The sequence below is a fragment of the Podarcis liolepis genome (assembly GCF_965112155.1).
Source record: "Podarcis liolepis genome assembly, chromosome: 1".
NCBI classification, from domain to species: Eukaryota; Metazoa; Chordata; class Lepidosauria; order Squamata; family Lacertidae; genus Podarcis; species Podarcis liolepis.
The window spans coordinates 86,479,897-86,496,286 of record NC_139554.1 but is presented as its reverse complement, the minus strand read 5'-3'; the positions used below and the strand labels follow the sequence as shown (position 1 = coordinate 86,496,286).

Genomic DNA, 16,390 nt, shown 5'->3' with positions numbered 1-16,390 from the left:
CTGTAATATAATCACTAGAAAATTCATAAGGACACTCATGCAGAGGTGCAGCTGCTGTCTTTCTGACTTACGAAAAGCAAGGTATTGAGAGTGCTGTATGAGCAACAGCTGTAGTAAATAATTGTTGCAATTGCTGCTGATAATTCTATCTATATAACATCACCAGTTGCAGGTTCCTTCTCTAAGCAGCCTTCCCCTCTCAGAAGTCATTCTGTATCAGTATCAGATCTGTGATCTCAATCTACCCCACATCAGAGACGTCTGATGTTCAGTATCAAGTGCATCACTTTGTATTCAAAATTATCCATTACTATATTATTATTATTATTATTATTATTATTATTATTATTATTGCCTTCCCTTCACAGTAAAGTCCCAGGATGGGCTACAACAATTACAACACAACATTAATATTCAAATCCAGTATCACATAGTATTAGACATCTCTGTGTGTATTTTGTTTCCTATTATTATTTAAAATTGGAAATATTGTATGGTCAGTTGCAAGATAAACTATGATCAGTGCTGTGATATCACATGTAAAATGGGTTTTAGAATGGTATAATTTAATATGCTGTTCAAAATAATATTAAGTAAGATTTGAGTTTGCCAACTGGCATCACAATACAAGACAGATACAGTCATTATGATGAACAGTGAGGATCACACCATCAAAATTCTACAGCTGCTTAACTTTTATTTTCTAGCCTGTTAGACATTTATGTAGAACTTTAGCACTCTGGAATACCAAGTCTTGCCTATCAATGCATTGTTCCCAATATATTAATATATTGTCCTTGTCATCATTCTTATCCGCAACCTCAATCCTATGCAGAGTTAGGCAGAGTCATCCACTTACCCGCCTGCTTTAGAGAATTGCCTTGAGAGCACAAAAAATGTGATGCTGAAAGTTCGTGTTTTCTAGGAGGAACTGGCCTTTGCAAAACTTCCCTCCAGAAAGCACACCAAGTCCCCCTTTCTATTACTTAAGAAGCTGGGTGAGGAATAGGCTGTGGAGGACTATAACAGGAAACAGCTCAAGCTGTGTGAAGTATACTAGTAGGTGGCTCACTCAGTTCCTTCACTTTGATTACCCCAACATGATGCTGAACTTGGTTACTAGTTCACAGCTCCTTCCTTGCAGATCAGAGATCAAGCTGTTCAGTCTGATATAGTGCAGAAACTCATCTGCTCCTGTAAACAATGTTTAGAAAATCTGTCTGCATGCATTGAAAAATTCTAATGCAATCTTTGGAAATACTGTGATGGACTTCCATAACCATAAAAAGCATGTCCTGTTTCAGATCTGCAGGAGAGGGAAAAGCATATTTTTAAGGACATTGTTGTTGTTTATGATAGAGTTCAGGGGCTGCAACTGGAGGACATGATAACTGAAGGGTGTGGGGTAAATTGAACCTCCCTCTCTTTGAAAATGATGACGTATGATTCAAATGACCCCCCCCCCCCATTTTTATCACTGAATGCATATAGAGTAGAAGGAGATTTGTGAGATTCAATGGTTTACCAATTTTGAACTGGAGTTGTTCTAAGTATATACAGTGGTACCTCAGGTTACATATGCTTCAGGTCACATACGCTTCAGGTCACATACGCTTCAGGTTACATACTCCGCTAACCCAGAAATAGTACTTCAGGATAAGAACTTTGCTTCAGGATGAGAACAGAAATCGTGCCTGGGCGGCGCGGCGGCAGTGGGAGGCCCCATTAGCTAAAGTGGTGCTTCAGGTTAAGAACAGTTTCAGGTTAAGAACAGACCTCCGGAACGAATTAAGTACTTAACCCGAGGTACCACTGTAGTTATTTCTGTATTCTGTGCCAGAAGACAAGAGTAATTATTTCTGTGAGATGACATGTTAGTGACAAGCCTGAGTGAAGGCACTCACAGATTACCTGCTTGTTGCTTTCTTTTCTTCTTGATTTGTTTCTTGATTTGTTTGTGGGGAATTTAGATGATGTGTTTGCAGGGAAGTTAGATGACGTGTCAACACGTCCCACATGTTCCAGGGCATCTCCCCATTACTTTCCTTAACTGCAAAAATTTGATATTTGGGGCAGAAGGTTTTTTGCTCAAGACCTCCCAATCAAGTATATTAGTCCATCCTGAATTTTGAAGTATGTGACTGAAACTCATCTCCAAATAGTCTGAAAGTTCTTTTAGTTTCCTTTGCTGAACCAACACAGCATCCATCAGTACACACAATTTCTGCCCACAAATCGTTCTCCGCATAAAGGGCTATGAAACAACATCAGAGCTGCAATCACTGACAGGAAGATGGAAAGCAATTTAAAGATTTCACCAAATAATATTTTGCCATCCTAGCTGCCTGACTGGCATGCAGGAAATACCATAATATGTGTCCCTTGATGCTCTCCTTACAACTCCCCAGCAGAGGGAACTATTGCTTGTCTATGAAGTAGAAAGTTTGGGTGTTTTAGGGAAGCTACTTCAAATGTGAATGATTTCTGGCAATTTTTCGCTTGTGCAGGGATGTTGCTCATCAAACAAAAACAATGGGACTTTTATTTTTTTATAATTTTTATTAAATTTTCTGTTTTACAATTTCAAATAAACATTTTACAAACTTTAAAATATCCAATGACTTCCCGTCTTCTCTTTCCATGGTTAATTTTGCATATCTTATACCCCTGCATATTTTACAATAACCATTCCAATCAGTTTTCCACTATTACATCCATCAAGAATTATTTACTCTGTTGAATTTATCTTAATGCTGCCAGTGTTTTCAGCTGTACACAGTTATTTTCCATATACTCAATATATTCCATATTTTCCATATACTCAATATTTTTGATATTTTCCATATACTCAATATATTCAATATTTTCCATATACTCGACAAACATTTTCCACACGTCTTTAAACACATATTCTTCTTGCTCTCTTACTCTATATGTTAAATCTGCAAGTTGTGCATATTCTGTCAACTTAAGTTGCCAATCCTCTTTAGTTGGGACCTCGCTCACTTTCCATTTTTGGGCTAACAAAACATGGGCCACAGTTGTTGTGTACATAAATAACCTCCTCTGACACCTGGGTATTTCAGTCTCTATATATTTTAGAATATATATATTCTATATATATTTAAGTTTTACATAAATAGAAAGGTCATGGATTGAGCTTTTTTGGGGGGTATTTGATAACCATTTGGCCACATTGTTTACCATTTTTTAAATTAAAAAAACCTAATACTCTGTGTGTGCATATATTTGTGGGTATGACCACTGGTAAACAAAAGCTGATGCCATAATAAATATGTTAGCCTTTGGTGCCACAAGACTCTTGTGTTGTTTTTGCTACAAAGATTATACTTGATCTTTTCACACCTCACTGTCAGGCTGGCCTGCCAGTTTATGTGATTTCTGTTGCAATTGTGGCTCCTGGCCAAAAATGCACATATCCTCTGCGAATTCTGTTTCACAGTCACGCCCTTTACAGCAGCCTTTTTCAACCTAGTGCCCTCCAGATGTTTTGGACTACAAATCCCATCAGCCAACTGGCAGTGGCCGATGGGAGCTATAGTCAAAAACATCTGGAAAGCACCTGCTTGGGAAAGACTGCTTCAGAAACATGGCTTCTGCCTGATCATGACTTCTGCTCCAGCTCCAGCTCTGCACTGTGTCCTATGAGTGGTGTTGCCCTAAATGCTAAGAAGTCAGGTGTAGAGCCTAGCTTCTCCATCACCTTTCTGCCTGGTGACCCTTGAAGACTGTACTGCCATCATGCCCTGAGTTGAATTCCCAGGCAGAAAAGGCCTTGCTCCTTCATTTGGGGCCTGCCCACCTTGGCCATGCTTGACTTGCAAATAATGTTCTCAGGAGTTGTTCCCAAAAGCCTATTTCTGCTTTCATAAAGCTTGATTTGTTTTTCTGTGAATGTTTTCACACAGAGAGAGCAAATATTGTCCTTCTGGCCCCTCCTGTTAGCTTTGGGGGTGTCTCTTGCGTTTTAGATACATTGGTAACTGAAGTCCTGCTGACAGGTAGAACCACATAATTGTTTTAACAGGGATCATAAAGACTCTCGGCTCATATAACAATGTCTCATAAAATGCAAATCACTGAGATGGGAAAGGCTGATCTTATCCACCACTAAATAGCACACTACCCTCACCCCCTGGGCAAGGGAAGATACGCAGATGGAGTTCAGCAGGTCAAAAAGGAAGCTTCCTACATACTACAGATGCTGTATTTCCTGACCTATAACAGACGCTTCTCCCCATAAAAAGTTGGGTGACTTGAAATGTAGTTGGCTTCAAATGTTTCAAGTTAGGTCATTCATGAACCACATTTTCAGTAATGAACAATTCTTATGAAGGAACAGGTTTGTTTGTGCAATGGGATGCATTTAAAGCAGTTGCTAAGGGGTCAGTTACTGACTTGATCATAGCTCTGCAGTCAAGATTACAGCAAAATCATATTTCTATGATGACCACATTCAATTTAAAATATACAAAAGGCAGTTCTACAAAATAAGGAATTAAAGGTAGAGAGGGGATTAAGTTTCCTTGCTCTGTGTATTTTATTTTTAGTTAAGCTCATATAGCAATGATAGCTACATCCAGTCAAAATTTTATCACAGGGTTCTATTTTGGACAGAATGGCTTTAGCAGAACAAGAGATGGTTTGGATTGTTTATAAGAAACTATATATAATATGCATGGCACAGAAGAGCATGATGATCAAAGGAAGAATGAAGCCAAACATTTGTGGCAGGATTCTGTTTCACCCTCATTTCAGATGTTTGATTCCATCCCATTTTTTCTTCCCCCCAGCCTATTACAGAGAGGTAGATGAGAAGGAGGAACCCTTTCTAAATCGAGTCAAGGCTTCTTTGCTGATGATGCCTCTTGTGCCCAGGATCTTGAGAAAGTTGTTCCGCAACTTCTGCCCTATGGAGGCATATATGATGGTGTTTAGGCAGCTGTGAGCAAATCCCAGGATTTCAGTACCCGAAAGGGCTGCATCAATGCTGTTGCGAAGGTCACAGGTTTCACCAATAGCTCCAGATCTCATTAACGTATCAAGAAGCAGAGAGATATTGTAGGGCAGCCAACAGACCAGGAAGACCAGCACCACAGCCAAGGTGACTTTCATGGCCTTCTTTTTTGGACTGTTCTTGGTCTGGTAGAGTTTGTGTACCATCACACCATAGCAGAAGAGCATGATGATCAAGGGAAGAAAGAAGCCAAACGTTTGTGGCAGGATTCTCAGTTTCACACAAATCTCAGATATTTGATTCCATCCAATATTTTCATGACAAACCCATTTCATCTCCTCGGTTGGCAAGAAAGCCTCATGGAAGATAATTACAGGAAGGGAGAGGAGGAAGGAGAGCAGCCAGATGCCAACGCAGACAAATCTGACCCAGCTCCTCTTCTGAGTGACTGCCCGAGTAGCATGAACTATTGCCAGGTAGCGATCCATGCTGATACTGGCCAGCAGGAGGATGCTGCTGTAGAAGTTGAGTTCCTTCAGGAGTGACAGGATTTTGCACATGGGAGTGCCAAAGATCCATTCATGTGCTCTATCTACAGCCCAGAACGGCAAGGTGAGTGCAAAGAGGAGATCAGCAATGGCAAGGTTCAGAAGATAAACATCTGTGGCAGAACGGTTTCCTTTGTTGTAGGCAATCACCAGAACCACCAGGGAGTTCCCCACCAGGCTCAGAAGTCATGTGAGACCGTAGATGAATGCCACTAGGTACTTGAAAACATCTGGTGTAACATTAATTCTGCAAGGTGCTGCTGCTGCTATACTGTTAGGGTCAAGGGTACCGTAGTAGTCACTGTAATTAGCATCTAGATAATAGTCCAGAAAATCCAGATCAGGAATCAGAACTGTATTTGCCATTATTGAGGTCTTGCTCTGGGCCTGTGTAGAGTATGAAACCAAAACAGACACATGAACAAGTTCACTAAGATCAGTGGGATACATATCTGTTATATATGGGCCCAACCTAACTTTAACCATTCTCAAAATGCTTGAGCATTTTAACAAAGTTAAAAATGCTGCATCTTAAATCCTGCATATCAGTCAATGTTACACAAGAACCAAACAGTAGAGCTAAAAGGAACCTGGCACTCATCTAACAATTCCATTTCGTGCTCCCATTCAAAACCTGTTGCTAAACGAAGTAGCCCTTGAAATCCAGATTATACTGTGCTGCATGCAGAAAACTCTGCCACAAGTGACAAGAGTTTGCTTTGGGGCAGGAGTGGAATTGTCTTCAGACTGATTCAAGGAGAGCCAAAACAGACACATGGACAAGGCTACGTATCTGTAATATATGGATAGAATCTAAGTTTAACAATTCTCACAATGCTCGAGCATTTTTTAAAAGTTGAAACTTCAGCATCTTAAATCCTGATGTTGGAAGCATAACAAGTAATGTTATGCGATAACCAAACAATGGATCTGAAAATAACCTGACACTCATATAACAATTCCATTCCCTGCTACCATGCAAAACCTATTGCTAAACAAAGTAGCCCTTTGAATCCATATAATACTGTGCAATGTGCAGGGAATCCTGCCAAAGGTAACCGAAAGAGTTATCAATTTTGGGGGCAAAGTGGTGGTGGAATAGTTTCTGGACTGATTCAGTGAGAGGTTACTGAATAAAAACATCTACTTAGGAATCTGGTGCCATTGGCTCAGCAGACACATCTATTCAGAATACCACAGAGAAAAGAAGATGGATATAGCTCGGAAGAAAGCAATAAATAAAATATAGTTGATGACATTGGAGAGGATTTTTTTTTCCCCGAACTGGGAGGATAGAGGCACACAATTTGGATAATTTCTACTGGCTTTGAAAGTATTTGAACAAGCATGTCAGAAACAATTTGGCTATTGATGGCAATCCCATGTGTACTTTCCTGGGAGTAAGACCCATGTAACAAAGTGGGTGTTATTTCCAAGTAAATATGTATAGTATTGCAGTGTGGACTTGTCCCATGAAAAAAAACCCTGAAAATCTAAAGGAGATTCATTGATTACTTCCTTCTACTGCTCTTATGCTGTTGACCTCATGGTATGAGGAAAAGCAACCCATCAAGATCATGTATTCATTAACTCAGATCAGAGTCCTATGTCAATGTTGAACGAAAATTAAACAGTCTCTGTTGTGATGTTTTGAAACTTTAGATTAAATTAAATTTATTTCTTTTTTTATTTGCACTGCTCTAACACTGTATAATCTTAATTGGTTTGCCAAGCCTATCATCATTATCTTAACAAACTTTCAAGGAATTCTGGTTTGATCTAGTTCCGCTCCTTCCGGGTTATTACTGAATTTAATTTCTAGACCCAAAGCTTACCAGTAACACTGTTTGGGGAACCTGCAATTTATAAACAAGTGTTGCATTTGAAGAGAATTTAGTAAGAAGAAAAATAAACTGCCACATTGACAGTAAGGTTATGAACGTGCGCACACCAAACATTTTAAGCACATCCCCCACCTGAAAGGCTGGTTTGACCACTTCAGCAGACAGACTCCAATCTTACAAATTTAAAACCATGGGCACCTGACTCCCAATCCTATAATATCACCCTCTTCATAGGCAAAGACATATTTATCAGTGATTACCACCCTCATTATTAACACATTCTAGGATAAGTGTCTACAGGAGAGCAGCCACTATCCCTCCATTTCAACAAACTTCAAGAATTGCTCTTCCCATCCCAATAATATTTTTTTAGCTCTTCTCTGTCCAGGCACCTGCCATTCAAGTTTCAGCGAAAGCCACCAGTCCCACAAGCAATTGTTTAAAAAATAATAAAAATAAAAGCCGTTCACTCTCTCTAAGTAACCATCCTCACATTTCAACAGAACCCTCACAAAATTACCCCATCCCCCGTTATCATTATTAACACACATGTATTTTGATATAAGCAGGTGGTACTCAGTGTTAGTCCCATTCAAATGATTAACTTAAGTTCATTAAGTTCAATGGTTTACTCTGAGTAGGACGTAGCTGAATTCAATGCAGCATGCATAGCAGAGGTGGGGAAATCTCGTTTAGTCCAAGAGCCATCATCCATTCTGGACAAGTTTCCAAGGTTCAAGTGGGCATGAATTTTAGTTTCATTACAGTATTTTTAAATATACAGCTTGAAACTAAAATGCAAAACCCACCCACCCCAAAAAAACCTGTGAGAGGGCATTTTATCTCTGCAGCTTCATATTTAAATCAAAGAACAAGCACACAGAGAGCATTTTTAAATTTACAACCCCAAAATCAAATCAAAGGAGAACTATATAGGTTGCAATTTCAGCACATGCCTCCAGAATTGGGAAAAGTATTATTTTCTGCTTCCTGCACCCTGGTTTTACAACAAAAGCAAGCGAGAAAAGGGGTTTTGCCTTCTTACCTCGGTCACGGAAACTTGTGTGAAGAGCTCTTCCCCTGTCCTCTGCCCTGCACTCAAGAAACAAAAGTAAAACAGATCCTCTTTCACCCTCACACAGAAGGCAGGCTAAACAGAGAAAATGGACAGAAGGTTCTCACTCATCGGGTACTGTAGGTGACAGGAGGGGGAAATAGACCATGGCCCCAGCTATTATGGCTAATAATTAGGGATGATGGGAGATGTAGTATACAACATCTGAAGGGCATCATGTTGGCTACACTTGTGCGAGGGACAAAGACTGTGGATGCTGGGAAGTGGTCCACCAAATGCCTCTGGAAAGACCACAATCAAGCAGGGATGAAGGCAACAGTACATCTCCCATGTTTCCTCCATGTGTCCTTTGTAGGAGCACCTTGCTGACTATTATTGGAAAGTAGTGTCCTGGGTGAATTTTTGGTCCGATACAGCAGGGCTCTTCTTAAGGAAGTCCTATTGATTTAAATAAGACTTACTCCCAAGCAAATAAGTATGTGTGCATAGAACTGCAGCATCAGCTCCCCCTCTGCCATAGTCTGAATATTTTCACATTTGTTCTAATGTACAATAAAAATGTAAAATGTGCCCAGAATATTGGAGAAAACATTCCAATGGATGTTTAGGGAAAGCTTTGGTCAATTGCACATAAGATTTCTCTAAATATGGGTATAAGAGAGGATTGTTACCAAATCATACCTAGATGGTATATTAGGTAAAGGTAAAGGGACCCCTGACCATTGGGTCCAGTGGCGGACAACTCTGGGGTTGCGGCGCTCATCTCGCTTTATTGGCCAAAGGAGCCAGCGTACAGCTTCCAGGTCATGTGGCCAGCATGACTAAGCCGCTTCTGGCGAACTAGAGCAACGCACGGAAATGCCGTTTACCTTCCTGCTGGAGTGGTACCTATTTATCTATTTATCTACTTGCACTTTGACGTGCTTTCAAACTGCTAGGTTGGCAGGAGCAGGGACTGAGCAACGGGAGCTCACCCCGTCATGGGGATTCGAACCACTGACCTGATCGGCAAGCCCTAGGCTCTGTGGTTTAGCCCACAGCGCCACCCACGTCCCTTAGATGGTATATTACCCCTGCAAAAATACATGAAATAAACAGAAGCTACCAAGCCACATGCCAGAAATGAGGGTCAGTGTGGTGTAATGGTTAGAATGGTATGATGCAGACCTCAGAGAGCAAGGTTCAAATCCCTACTCAGCCATAAAGCTTGCTTATTTGGAAGGTTCTGTGAAGAAAGATCATGTGGAATTGGCTTCCTACTGATTGGCAGCAACAATAATGTTATATGCTGTTATATGCACAGAGTGGTATGATAGAATTTGGGGTTATGTTTTGATGCCAAAGTTAGCATCCTTTGTTAGATCTAGAGAACAAAATCAAAGACAGAATTATTTTTTGTCAGTGTGGAATACCTTTATTCAACATTGTAGGAGATATGGATTACAAGTAACTTTTTGAGAAGACCCTTGAGAAGTGCTATGAAATGGGTTTTTGGCCAAGCCTTGCCCTTGACTTGTTTCGTGCACTAAAGTGGAAAGATCACAGCATGTTTTTTCCCCCACTATAAGTAGGGTGGAGCCATCAATTTGTTTAAGGATTATACCAGTTAAAAGAACCACAAAGGTGGAAGCTGCTACTGGGAAAGATGATGTTTTTTGCCCTCATATGTTCTGCAAATTTTCCGGCTAGGAGTCTTTCATGGTGACTACCCATCTATCTGAATATTCCCATGGAGACCAATCCCACCCACTCCCAGATTACCAAATCAGTCAGCAAATTGCTAAAACTATAGTTTTAAAAACTACCTGCTCTGGAAGCTGAATGTTTACATGATAGAGGAGGAAACTCTTAACCACAAGGGTTTGATACAATGAAGCTGTTGATGGCTTTTGGCTCCAGCTTCTGTGGAACGTGTTCCAATATAATAATGACCAGGAAGCAAAGATCCGGTAACATATGCTAAATTCATTAAGGCTTTTGAATCTGAAAGGTTCTTTTTTAAAGAATACTTCCACACCCATTCTCATCACACATTTGGCCAAAGAGGTGGGCTGATCTAGATGGTTTTGAAAGTTAATGGCACAACTCTATGCATATTGACTGAGAAGTAAGCCCTAGTGTATTCAATGGGGCATACTCCCTGGTGTGTTTAGGAACATAGCCCACCATCAAAATTGAGTGCTTCTTGAACTGTCAGATGAAATGGGAAAGAAACAGCAAGAAACCACTGCTTTCCCACTATTTGTTAAGGAAGCAAAGCTGACAAACAATTTTGCTTTAGAAGGGAAGACTTGCAGGTGGGGGTAGAGATTTGTGAACCTGTCAGTTTCAGTTTCTTTCCATTTCCTTGTTTTTCCAATCTTCGGTTTGCCAAATTTCCACATCAGTTTGTAATGTTTTTGTTTTTTTAAAAGACCTGATGAAAATTCATCAGCATCTTAGTGTGCATCTGGATGTACTGCTAATAGACACATCTTTGCAGAATTTTCCACAATCTAATGCATTTTTGTATGCTATCTTCACTAATATTTGCATTTTTATGCATACTTTCCCATAATATATGCATTTTTGTACATGTTAGTCAGTTTACTTGGCTAGATAACTGCATAGCAAAATATGGATAATTTTGAAATTCAGAGGGTGGCCATGTTTCAGTTATAGCCCATCTAAGGGCTTTTCAAGCTTTTTTAACCATTTCCATCACTATTTTCAGTTGTTTGTGTGAGGAGCAAAGGAAGCATCATGTGCACACTGAGGTTATGGTACTGTTGTCATTACCTTTGCTTCCTCGGTCCTTCTCTGCCACAAAGAGGCAGAAATTAAGTGTGAAAACCTCACCCTAGGCTGGGCTATAACTAAGACACCGCCCCTTCTTCCACTTAGGAAGGTGAAGGAAACAGACTTTGAGGCTGTACAAGTTGGGAACTTTGTTGAAGAAAATGATAAATAAAATGACTGTACTGTCTCACACACTATGTACTATGTACTATATACTATGTACAGTTTAAAAAATGTACATAGTATGTGTTGAGAACTGTCATGTTTGTTTTACATACAAATCTCCACTCACTCCTCTGTTCTGCTCCACCCAATCCTCCTCATTGTAAGTATTTGTATTTCTAAATAGCAAGTTGCCATTAGATTAATTGGTGTGACCAGAGAATAGCACACAGTAGAGAGACAAGGACAACCACAAATCCTTGCAAGATTCTTTAAGATGTCTAACGCACAGTCCTTGCGTTAGACATCTTAAAGAAAACGTTCCTTTTAAAGCATGGTTGGCAAACTTTTTCTGGCCCATTGATTATCAGCCGCTGGAACCCTGTGATTGGTATGAATGTAACTTTACACATAGGTGTGTGTGCGCGCGCGCGTGCTTGCACACACATACAATACACACATACACACAAATACAGACTTACTACACATAACATCCTGCATATATAGCACACAAATCACATGTGCAGCCACACATCTAAGTGCACATGCCGCTGCACCTCTCTCTCACACACACTCTGGCGGAAAGTTAGTTCTCTCAAATGGTTTTTTATTATTATTCACAGAAGTATCTGGACAGAGGATATGGTAACATTTCCACCCCTCCCCATTCCAGTAGCTGTGCTGGTGGTTGAAACACCACCTTTTATTCTTCACAAGCAGAGAGGTTTTATCTCCCCATCTCAGTGCCGAACATCCAAGCAGTGATTGGTTGATAAAGCACACTCTGCCCACTGTTTAGAGAACACTCTCAAAAAAGCAAATAGAGCACCTTACCTCCCCATCTCAGCCCTGAATACCACAGCACTGAGATCAGGCAATAACACCCAGGGGGTGACAGGCAACTTCCTGTAGCTTTACAGGCCGGATGCAACCTGAAGCTTAGCCACCCTTGCCTTTCAATGTCACTTAGTGTGGCTCTGTTAGGTCTGTAGTCCTATACATAGATGAAAAATGCTCCATGAAGCAGGCCTCTGGGCAGAGGTTATTTCGAAACAGCTATGGATGTGGAGGGGATGTTTGGCTTTGCCAGGGCTTGTTGACACAACGAGTAAAATTTAAAATCCAACCTACTCCACCCCACCCAATCCTCATTGTAAATAACTGTGGGTTTTCACTGTCAATTGCCAAGAAGAGTTATTTATTGCAAGTCGTGTAATAAAAAGAAAAGGTAGAACAGTGTTCTTATTGTGGACAGCCATTACTACGTGAGGGAAAAGGGGCTCCACCTATTTGCTTACTAGGGAGTGTGTGTTTGCTGGAGGGACGGGGCCCAGATTTACTCTTCCTTGTGAACTCTGATTTCTGATGGGTAGAGAAATACACCCAAAATGCATAGTAAAACAAGTGAGTACTTTATTATTCTTTTCATTTTTTAATTATTTTAATTTTACTGCAAATTCATGAGGAATGGGGAGAAGGGGGGGAAGGGAACTAGCTAAAAAACAAGGGGGGAAAACACCTGTCAGCTCACATTAACAATACAATAACCATCACTACATCCATTTTAATTTACAGATTTAAAAGACGATTAGACAAATTCGCAGAGGATAAAGCTACCAGTGGCTACCAGCCATGATGGCTATGCTCTGCCTCCATATAGTTGGAGGAAGTAATGCTTCTGAATGAGAACCGCAGGAGTGGAGAGAGCTCTTGTGTTCAGGTTTTGCTTGCAGGTTTCCCACAGAAAGATCCAGCAGCAGACTCTTCTTATGTTCTTACACGTAAAGCTCCGTAAATGCCATCCAAATGTTCAATGGTATCTAAGTAAGGTGAGCATTTATTAAAAGTGTGCTTAAATGCAGCTAGGAGGTTAAAGACTTCAGCCCCTTGTATAAGAGATGAGTTTGGAGTGCAATAGTTTTACTTTAACAACCATCCCAACATCCTGCACAAGAGCTGTATTACATTTTAAAGTTGGTAGTGAGTAGCAAGACTCACATGCAGGTCTGGAGATTCCCAACCCAGCACTCACTGGCACTATAGTGCCCACAAATATCTTCATGGTCATCTCAGTGCCCACAAGCACAAGGCTGGCGACCCCCATGCATAGGATTCCTTTTTTTAAAAAAAAAAGATCATTTCTGTACAATTTTACTTTACCCCAAAACCTATTAAGGCATTTTCAGTCTATCTTAAAACATAAAGTAAAATGCTACAGTGTATTCTGAATTAAAATGTATAAGGAGAATCAAACACAACAAAGATCTGCATTTAAGGCAGTTAACAGAAAAACTAATTATTCCTACACCCAAAATTTGCAAATAAAAATCAAATACAAAAAGACAGTAAACTTTTTAAAAATTAGGGTTCAATTCCCCCCCCCCAGCTATGCTCCTGTGTCTTCAAGAACTATATGACAGGCAGAGATTCAATATGGAAAACGCTCTGAATTTCTGTCTGCTAGGCAGCTGTCAAAGGTGCAGGACTGGGAAAATCAGGTGGCAATTTAATTCTGTTTGGCACCACTGCTTTCCAGCAATGCCTCCCCCTCTGTGGAAATAGCAGAGCTGAGCAGTAGTTGTTGGCAGCACACAAGAGCGAATGTTACTGGGCTTATCTACACAGTTATCATGTTGCACAATGGGGAAAATGGAAGTATATGGGGAGCGGTGCCGGATTTATGTATAGGCTAAGTAGGCTGAAGCCTAGGGCCTCTAAACCTAGGGGGCCTTGCCAGCCCTCCCACTCAGCGGGCAGTCTCCCCTCTCCTAAAATTGTAAACCCAAGACTTTATGCAAGGGCAGGGCAACTCAGGCCCAGCAACTATTAGTCTCAGGGCTAGCCAGTGGGGTCCAATTTGAAGTGGTGGGACACAACTTGATTTTTTTTTGTAGGGCCCCAGTTCACAGCCAAACTCTGCTAAATCTTATAGATATAAATAAAATCCATCTAGATTGCCCTGGTGCAGGGGCCCCCTTAAGAGCAGCCCGTGGGCCCAATTTGGTTCAATTGACTTAAGGTCAACCCTGTTGAGACAGTGCAGGGGTTGGACTGACAAGCCCTGCACCTTCTAGGTCCCTGGTGTCACCATTCAGAGTACAGACTCAAGGACTTGTTATGGAAATAAGGGGGGGCACTTATTGGAAATCTGTTTTGTCACTTCTTCCTGCCCCAAACCCTGAGATATCGAGCCCAGCCACCTTTTATTCACAGTCGCATAAGCACTACACTACAGCATGGCTATAAACCTGTACGTTCAACCACTGAAATACACCCAATATGTAGCAATGGAGATTTATGTTACTGCTTTATGAATGAACACTGTTTTATGAATGGACTCTGTATTTTCTTAATTACCTAAGAGCCACCAATAGGGAGCTTTAGAATCTGACAGCTAACCAATTGGGTACTACCAAACAGTGACCCCTATTGCTGAAAGCAGGTAACCAGCTCAGCCTTTGCACTGTGGACTGAACACCTCCTGCTGTGCAGATAATGGAGAAAGCTCATAAATTGTATCCCTCCTGGCCAACTCAATTACACTGGTGTAAACACTGGTGCACCAGAAGCACAGAATAGCAGCAAATAAAATCCGCTCATACATCAGCAACTGATAAGATTTGTTAACCAGTTCTTCCAAATCTTCCTAAATTATAAAGCTCCAAAATGCAGGCCAAAAGAGACCAGGTCTGGGGAAAGTGAGGCATACAATGGGCACCACCAGTGAAAAGGCCCTGCTCCATGTAACTTCTGCCCTGTCGTTTGACAGAGTGCCCACTTGCTCTCCTTCTTGACATGGAATGCTCTCTATTGGAGTCTCCAGGTCCAGTACAAAGACCATAAGAAGGGAGAGCAGGGACCTTGAAGTTCCCAACAGCTGTTAAGCAAGCAAGTAAGCAAGAAAGCAAGCACAAAGGTCACCTTTATCACAGTCAGGACGCCTATGTCATGGCCTGCACCCAATCTTGTTTTCGTACAATCTTGTTTGTCCTCAGTAACCAAAATTATATGATCAAGATATACAAGCAGAAAAGTTGTTTTCCTTCATTTGCAAGGAATCGTACAAAATGAAGTGGCACTAATAAAGAAAAGTTCCAGGGTGGCAACAGAAAGCAAATTAAAAATGCTTTTGCAGTTCATCAAAACTATACAGCAATATCAAGTTATAGGAAAACTGGTGCTAGTAACAGTAACCCTTCTAGTTGGTTAATTGGTTTGGCAACTTGCATGCACATGACGTGTGATGGTAATTATGCCTTGTCAATCCCAACAGGTATATAAGAGGACAACCAGTCTACTCAAGCCTGCAAGGGGGGGGGGCTTTTTTGCATCTGGATTTTTAACTTTTGCAATAGACCTCATTGCAGCTTTGATCCTTTTTAAAGTATTTTCAATACGTGTTTATCTTGTCTTAATTGCCGTGTTTTACCACGGATGCATCTGTAGCACTGGGATCTTTTGGGAGGCAGAACGCGATATAAATTTAACAAATAAAAAAATTACATGGCTATCTCAACAAGAACCCCGTGAGGCAGGTTAGGCAATGACTGGCCTAAGCTCATCCAGGGCGCTCCAGGGCTGAATGGGGATTTGAACGGGGTCTGCCAAGAGTATTGACACTTTAACCAAGACACCCCTCTGGATGCCTGAGCTACCCAGCAGGCGCGTGACTGGACGCAGCAGAACTGTCAGCAGGAGGCGGCGGCACACGCTTTCCGAGGTCACGCACGCGGCCGGCAAGAAAGGACCATCTGGCGGCACGCGCGAAGCTACAGCGGGGCGAGGGGGGCCTCCGGGACGGCAGCCGTCAATCATCATCAGCAGGCCCGACACCAAGCAGCACGCGCGCGCAGCGCACCGGAGACATGAATAGCGCGAAGGGGAGGACCACACTAAGCAGCCACTACGTAGCTTCCAGAGCGAGGCTCCGGCGGTGGTCACTTGAAAGGGCGCATGCGCACTTTCCTGCCTCCTGTTCGTCTTCCTCGCCCCCCCCCTCCGTTCA

At 41.4% G+C, this 16,390-nt stretch overlaps 1 protein-coding gene and 1 long non-coding RNA gene across 5 annotated transcripts in view; one reads left to right on the top strand and one right to left on the bottom strand.

The window, feature by feature from the left end:
- LOC310701447 overlaps positions 1 to 7,831 on the top strand; it is a 21,298-nt gene extending 13,467 nt beyond the window's left edge. Inside the window, exon 2 of the long non-coding RNA XR_014523050.1 lies at positions 6,240 to 7,831. This is a non-coding gene — a long non-coding RNA (uncharacterized lncRNA). The remainder of the gene's footprint in view (positions 1 to 6,239) is intronic.
- LOC310700826 (C-X-C chemokine receptor type 1-like) overlaps positions 1 to 16,318 on the bottom strand; it is a 21,436-nt gene extending 5,118 nt beyond the window's left edge. The window contains exons 1-2 of one of the 4 annotated variants that reach the window (XM_083490751.1): positions 13,384 to 16,318; positions 8,416 to 8,520 (exon numbers count right to left, since the gene is read on the bottom strand). Coding sequence is in view for 1 of the 4 variants with exons in the window: in XM_083490750.1 (XP_083346876.1) it covers positions 8,416 to 8,462; positions 13,384 to 13,489 (153 nt within the window). In the remaining 3 variants the exon portion in view is untranslated. The remainder of the gene's footprint in view (positions 1 to 8,415; positions 8,521 to 13,383) is intronic. The other 3 variants (XM_083490753.1, XM_083490750.1, XM_083490752.1) reach the window with 3 other exon arrangements.
- Positions 16,319 to 16,390: the final 72 nt, after the last annotated feature.